The sequence below is a fragment of the Eimeria maxima genome, genomic scaffold (genome assembly GCF_000499605.1).
Source record: "Eimeria maxima Weybridge genomic scaffold, Emw_scaff347, whole genome shotgun sequence".
Classification (NCBI taxonomy): domain Eukaryota; phylum Apicomplexa; class Conoidasida; order Eucoccidiorida; family Eimeriidae; genus Eimeria; species Eimeria maxima.
Genome location: NW_013566336.1, coordinates 14,519 through 21,516, shown reverse-complemented (window position 1 = coordinate 21,516; position 6,998 = coordinate 14,519). Strand labels below are relative to the sequence as shown.

General features: G+C 54.4%; 2 protein-coding genes across 2 annotated transcripts; one reads left to right on the top strand and one right to left on the bottom strand.

Moving 5' to 3' along the window:
- Positions 1–252: 252 nt before the first annotated feature.
- Positions 253–1,572, top strand: EMWEY_00029430 (hypothetical protein, conserved; the record flags this gene model as incomplete). Its single annotated transcript, XM_013481504.1, has 1 exon — positions 253–1,572. The coding sequence occupies one exon, from the start codon at positions 253–255 to the stop codon at positions 1,570–1,572; it is 1,320 nt and encodes a 439-aa protein (XP_013336958.1).
- An 889-nt stretch (positions 1,573–2,461) lies between these two features.
- EMWEY_00029420 (hypothetical protein, conserved) lies at positions 2,462–5,534 on the bottom strand (the record flags this gene model as incomplete). Its single annotated transcript, XM_013481503.1, has 2 exons — positions 2,462–4,668; positions 5,132–5,534. The coding sequence occupies 2 exons, from the start codon at positions 5,532–5,534 to the stop codon at positions 2,462–2,464; spliced, it is 2,610 nt and encodes an 869-aa protein (XP_013336957.1).
- Between the last annotated feature and the right edge of the window lie 1,464 nt (positions 5,535–6,998).

The following is a 6,998-nucleotide window of genomic DNA, read 5'->3' as shown; positions in this document are numbered from 1 at the left end:
GCAGCGAGTTGCTGCAGCAGCAACACCGCCGCTGCCTGCGGTGTCAGTGATCGTGCTTACAGCAGACCACTGGTCTAGGAGCAGCAGCAGGTAGGTACTTGCTGCACTGTCAACAAGACCCCTGGGCTTGCCAGAGGCCTTTAGGGCCCCCTCCACCACCAGCGGCAGAGCTGAAACACCAGCAGCAGCAGCAGCTGCTGCTGCAGGCAGCTAAACACACACAACCTGTACATACACCTAAACGCCAAGAGGATGCCCTCCACCATGTGGGAGGAAGAAGACACCTGGGAATCTCCCAGGCGCAGCGCATCCCAGCAGCAAAAGGCACAAATTGCATCTCCCGGTGCTGATACTGGTGCTGCTGCACCAGCTGCTGCAGCAACTGCTGCTACCTCTCCTCGTTATCCTCCCCCGATTGACCATCACTGGCCGTCGTCGGTGCCTCAAGCAGCAGCACCAGTACCACCACCACCACCACCACCACCACCACCATCTGCTGCTGCTCTTGCTGCCGCTGCTGCTGCTGGACTGCAGCAGGACGACGAGATGCTGCTAGGAGAAGAATCAGTATGTGATCCCCACGTTAGACTCTGCAGCAGCGAAAGTGCAACAGAGGCCTTTCCTGTTGTGGGGCCAGCCCGCAGCGCTGGTGTTACAGGAACTGCAGCAGGAACAGCAGCAGGTGCTGCAGCAGCACCTGCTGGTGCAGGACAGTTGGGGGATTGGCGCGATGCACCCGATCCAACAACTGCAGCAGAAGCAGATGTCAGTCCTGCAGGAGATGGATTCTCTGCTGCAGCAACGGCACAGCTTCAACGGGAGACCAAGGACATGCAGCAGCAGCAGGCAGCAGCAGCAGAGCAAATGCGGCGCCTACGTCTGCACCAGCAGCAGCAGCATCTGACGGTGTGTGCATGCGGGGGAGAGACGGTTGCAGCAGCTGTGGAGCGGCTTGCTGCTGAGCTGAAGGGGGTTCAGCAGCAGCAGCAGCAACAGGAGATATTGTTGCAGCAGCTGCTGCAGCAGCAGACAGCAGGCCAGCAGCTAATGAAGCAGATTTTAAGTCTTATGCAGTCAGGCCGCAGCGGAATAGAGACGGCAGCAGCCGCAAGTGCAGCAGCCGCAGCAGCAGCAGCAGCAGCAGGCAGCAGCACGGAGGCCGCGAGAAGGGGTCTTAGGAGAGGGCACATTGTGTCTCCCCCGACCCCACCAGCAGCAAACGGATCGCATGCAGATTTGCTGCAGCAGCAGTTGCTGCTGCGGCAGCAGCAGCAGCGACTAGCAGAGGAGCGTCGGCAGCAGGAGTTGCACCAGCAGTTGTTGCTGCAGCAGCAGCGTGAGCGTGAGCAGCAACAGCGTGAGCAGGAGCAACGCCGGCTGCTGCTGCTGCAGCAGCAGCAAGAAGAAGAAAGGAAAAGAAGAGAAGAAGAGCAGCGCAAGAAGAAGGAAGCACTGCAGCAGAAGCATCAGGCATTAATGTCTTCCCTTATTAAGGGGGGAGGCAGCAGCAGCAGCATATTTGCTGAGCCGCAGCCTAAGAATGGGTCATCAGGTAGCCTATTCGATGAGTAAGTGCTGCTGCTGCTGCTGCTGCTGCTGTTATTGTTGTTGCTGTTGTTGCTGTTGTTGCTGATCGTTACTGTGTTACGTACTGATTCAGCTGGTGGCTGCTGCTGCTCTGATATGCCAGCAGCAACGCCCGACACCGTTGCTGCAGCAGTAGCAGCAGCAGCACCCATTTACTGCGGAGTCTGAGATCGCAGGCGCAGCAGCAGCAGCAGCAGCAGCACCAATTAACTCTGGGATATATAAGTGGCAGCGAGCGCAGCAGCTGCTGCAGCTGCTGTGCCAGGAGCTGCTCAGCTACTGCTGTGGTGGCGGCGCCATTGGCGCCCATTTGTGTTCACTATTGCTGCTGCTGCTGCTACAGTGTGCATGCAGCATAATGTGTCGGGCTTTTTTGGTTGCTGGCAGCAGCAGCAGCAGCAGACAAACAACCTCTGACCGTTGGGCAGTAAATGCCTCCAATTGCATGCAGCAGCAGTACAGGACACACTTAGCAGCAGCAGCAGCAGCAGCAGCAGCAAGAAGTAGATAGTGCAGAAGAAGACACATACATGCATTTAAACAACTTAATTGTGGGGCCCCACACCACCTCCTGGAGTCCCCTACGGGGGGCCCCTCCAGCTGTCTCTGTCTCTGCAGCAAACGGGATACGGTAAACGGGGGGCCATGGGGGCCCCTAGGGGGCCCCTGGGGTAGATACACTTACCAAGAGGGAAGAGGGGCCCTCGATTGTGAGTAGAGAGGTACCCTTGGGGGCCCCCAAGAAGGTAATTATCTACCTAGTAACCTAGTAGAGATATCTACGTGGGGGCCCCTGGGGGATCCCCAACAGAGGCCTCTAGGGGACCTTAAGAGGCCCCTCAGAAGCCCAAATAGGGTACAGTGCAGGGGACCATTAGGGTACCGTAGGGTACTGCGGGGGGCCCCATCCGCGTACAGTTCGGGTTAAAGGGAGATATTCACGGAGGGAGAAGAGGGCCTCGTCTATTCGTCGCAGCAACAGAAGTGCAGCAGCAGCTTCCTCTCGAGGGTCTTGCAGCTGCTGCAGAGCACCAGCAGCTGCTTCAGGAGGCGCTGCTGCTGCTGCTGCTGCTGCTGCTGCTGCCGTGCCTGTACACCGCAGATGGTCTTCAACTTCAGCCCATAGCTGGGGATTTGCTGCAGGGAATTGATCTAGTAGCTGCTGGCAAAATGCTGCTGCTTTGGATACCACGCTGCTGCTGTTTCTGTTGTTGTTGTTGCTGCTGCTGTAGGGGTCGAAATAGTAGAAGGCAGCAGCGCGAAGCAGCAGCAGCTGCTGCGACAGGCTTCTTGGCTGCTGCTTTACTGTAACAACTGCAGCAGCAAGCTGCAAACTCCGCATCTCCCCTGCTTCCTGATCCTCTACGTGGAGGCCTAGGCGCTGCAGCAGCTGCTGCCTGGGTCCCTCATACTGGACGCGCTGTTGCTGCCATAGAAACGCAGCAGCAGCAATCCGTAGCAGCAGCGGCTGCGTTGCTGCTGCTGCTGTCGTGCTGCAGTAGATGCTGCTGCGGCTCCCTCGAATGAGAGTCTCTGCAACATCCAGTGCAGCTTGCTGCTGCTGCTGCAGCACCGTAACATCAGCAGCGTCAGCAGCAAATGCAGGAGAGAAGCAGCAGCTTGTTAACGAGGCAAATTGCTCAGCCAATGCCCAATGAGGAGACTGCTGCAGCAGTCCTTTCCAATCCACTGCGGGGATCACAGCGCTGCTGCTGCTGCTGCTGCTGTTGCTGCTGCTGCTGATAGGAGTAGTGAAGGGAATACTCGAGCTTACCAACGGGGTTAAAGCAGCAACAGCAGCATCGCCGTGGCAGCCAGTAGCTGCTGCTGCTGCTGCTGCTGCGGGTTCCGTCCCAGTTGTGTTAACAGAGAAGATACGGGTTAGTGGCATGACCTGCTGCCGTTGCTGCTGCTGCTGCTGCAGATGCCGCATTGCTGCTGCAGTGCCTGCATCATCGCATGCAATGACACCGTATATAGAATGGCGGAGGCCAAAGGGACTACTTAATTGTCTCTCTGCTGCTGGCAGCAGCTGCTGCAGCGCAGCAGCAATTCCTGCTGCACCTTCCTCATGGGCCTCAAGCCCATCAACTACAAACACCACACCTGCAGTCCTGCTGCTGCTGCTGCTGCTGCTGCTGCTGCTGCTGCGCTGCAGCACCTGCGCCAGACGCAGGCCTATTAGAGGCGCCGCAAAGGCTGACACAGCAGTATGCGCTGCGGGGTGTACGTACACCACCTTCAGTTGAATACGCTGCTGCTGTTGCTGCTGCTCTGCCGCAGCACCGAGGGCTCTGCGCAGCAGCAGTAACTTTTCCTTTAGGGCAGAAGGAGACATTCCCAAGAGTACGAGCACTGCTGCCGCCTCTGGTGTCTCGGCTGGTGCTGCTGCTGGCGCTGCAGCAGCAGCTGCTGCTGATAGTTGCTGCAGCCATGATGCAAGACTCTGCAGCAGCACCGCTGTCTTCCCATCTCCTTGGGGTCCTTGCAGCAGCAGCACGTCCCCTGCCTGCTGCGGCAGCAAACTATCTAAAGGGGCCCACCCAGACAGAAGCAGCGGCCTGCTGCTGCTGCTGCTGTTGTTGTTGCTCCTGCGCTGCTGCTGAGGGCCCCATATGGGCAAGGCCGGTGGAGGACGCTGCAGATTTGCTGCTGCTGCTGCTGCTGTGGCTTCCTGGTGCAGCTGCAGCAGCGCGTCAGCAGCTGACAGCAGCTCAACGGATACACCACATTCCTCCCAAAATTCCTTGCTGCTGCTACTGCTGCTGCTGTTGCTGCTGCATGCAGCATCTGAAAGTTTGCATGGGGTCTCTATTGGGATCTGCTGTTGCTGCTGCAGCCGCCGCAGCAACTCATCAAAACTGCATTGTGCTGTTGGTGGTGCTGCCGCTGCACCACCCCAACTACCTGCAGCAGCAGCAGCAGCAGCAGGAGTTGCTGCTGCTGCTGTCCCCTGCAGCTGCCCCACAACTACATGATTTGTTAGCAGCTGCAGCACAACAGCAGCAGCATTTGTGTTCTTCAGCAGCACCAAATCGCCTAGTCTTGCTCCTTCAAGTCCTTCACATAAACACAAGTCTCCTGAATGCAGCAGCAGCAGCAGCAGCAGCAGCAGCAGAATATGTTGTATAACAGCAGCAACAGCAGTAACGGATCCAGTAAATGCTGCAGCACCAGTAGCTGCTGCAGCACAGCAGCGGCTGCAGTAACAGCACTGCAACAGCTGCAGTAGCAACATAGATTGACAGTGAACCCAACAGCAGCAGAAGCTGAGGGGAAAGAACAGCAGCAGCAGCTGCTGCTGCTAATGTGCGTGAGCAGCACGACAGCATGACGTACAGGCATGCATGTAGCGCATGCAGCAGCAGCGAGCACAGATCAGTCAGCAGCTACACGGATGCAGTACAACAGCAGCAACATGTTAGCAGCAACACGAACAGGAACAACAGCAGCACACTAGCAGCAGCACCAGCAGCAAGAACATCAGCAAGAGCGCATGCAACCGCAGAACAGACAACAGCAGCAGCAGCAGCAGCAGCAGTACCTAGTGCTTCGATAACACAGCCTTCCTTCTGTGAAGTAAACTTGCTGCTGTCCAGCTGCCCCTGCAGCTGCCTGATGAGGGCAGCAGTACTCTCGCATGCAAGCCCTCGTTGCTGCTGCTGCTGCGGTTGCTGCTGCTGTTGCTGCAGTTGCTGTTGCTGCAGCAGTCGTTGGTGTGGCTGCTGGGCGATCTTCGTGGGCCTCCTATAGGAAGAGGCAAAGCGAGCTGTCTCATTTGCAGCAGCATAAGCAACAGTTGTTGCTGCAGTACTTGTTGCCGTTGCTGTTGCTGTTGCTGCTGCTGCAGGTGCAGCAGCACGAGCAGCAGCACGGAGTGTATCGAGAGCTATGGGGGTTCTTTTATAGATATTCCCCCTTGCCGCTGCAGCGGCTGCTCTTAACATTGGTGTATTAAATAAATATATTTCTTGTTTAATAACTATTTGTCTCCTCATTACTCTTCTTTATTCTTATCTGCTGCTGTTGCTGCTGCTGCTGCCGCAGCAGCAGCAGCAGCAGCAGCAGCAGATGATCTGTTGTCGGGTCGGTCGGCTGCGGCGGGGCTGCTGCGGGGGCCCCCCTAGCAAAGGGTTTATTAATGATTGTTTATTTGTCTCTTAATAAGAGACATTATATTTAAAGTAGTTATTGTGTCTCCTTATTCTTGTACCTGTGTCCTTGGGGCCCCCAAGACACAGCAGCAGCAGCAACAGCAGCTGCAGCAGCAGCGGTGGCAGCAGCAGCAGCAGCAGGGGCCCCTGTTGAGGTCAAGACTCAAGGAACAACAACACAGAGATAAAGCAATTATCCTAAGGGTATTCACACACACATACAAACTCTTCCTGCTGCTGCAGCGGCAGTTTCTGCTGCATTTGCTGCTGCTGCAGTTCCTGCTGCAGTTGCTGCTGCAATTTCTATTGCTGCTGCAGTTGCTGCTGCTTACAGCAGCTTTGTTAGGGTTCATTATAATAAGTAGATCCACTATAAACCCTTTTCAATATACTAAACCCTAAACCCTAAACCCTCTTCTATAAACCCTAAACCCTAAACCCTAAACCCTCGTCTATAAGGAGCTGCCTCATCCCCCTCTCTGTCTAAACCCTTTTACCCCCCATAGCTATGGCAGATCATTGTGGGGGGCCCCCGCCTCCCTCTTCTTGCGGGGCCCCCTCTGTCCAACCTCCTTGTGGGCCCCCCGCAGTCCCCTCATCTTGTGGGGATCCCTCTGCGGCTCCCTCTTCTTGTGGGGGCCCCTCCTCAGTACCCTCTACATATAGGGGCCCCTTAGCAATTAAGAAAAGGGATATAGGGGTACAGACAAGTGTACCCTCAAGGGAGTATGTGGGGCCCCGGGACAGGGCCTCCCAGGCCCCTGAATTCTTTAAGAAAGGATGGATGCATAGGTACTCCTTTTTTTTTTGTCCTTTTTTATCCCTTTTTATCCCTTTTTATCCCTTTTTATTCCTTTTTATTCCTTTTTCCCCTTCCTTTATCCTTTTTATCCTTTTTAATGCACTTTTACCCCATTTATTCTCCTTTTTATCCCCTTTATGCCTTTTTATTCTTTTTTTTACTCCCTTTAACCTTTTTTTTTTGTCCCTTGGCCCTCCTTTTTATTCCTTTTTCCTCCTTTTTCTTTCCTTCTTTCCCCCTTTTTAACCAATAAACAAATAAATAAATTAATTAATATAATTAATTAATTAATTGTATTTATTTATTTATTTATTTATTTATTTATACAGGCCTAAGACTGTCTCCTCCTTATGTATAGCTCTTTTTCTTATATTTATTTCTGCACAAATTCTTTCTCAACAAGAAAACACAAGAAGATTCAGAATCATCGCGTAAGAAATTATTTTCTCCTTTTT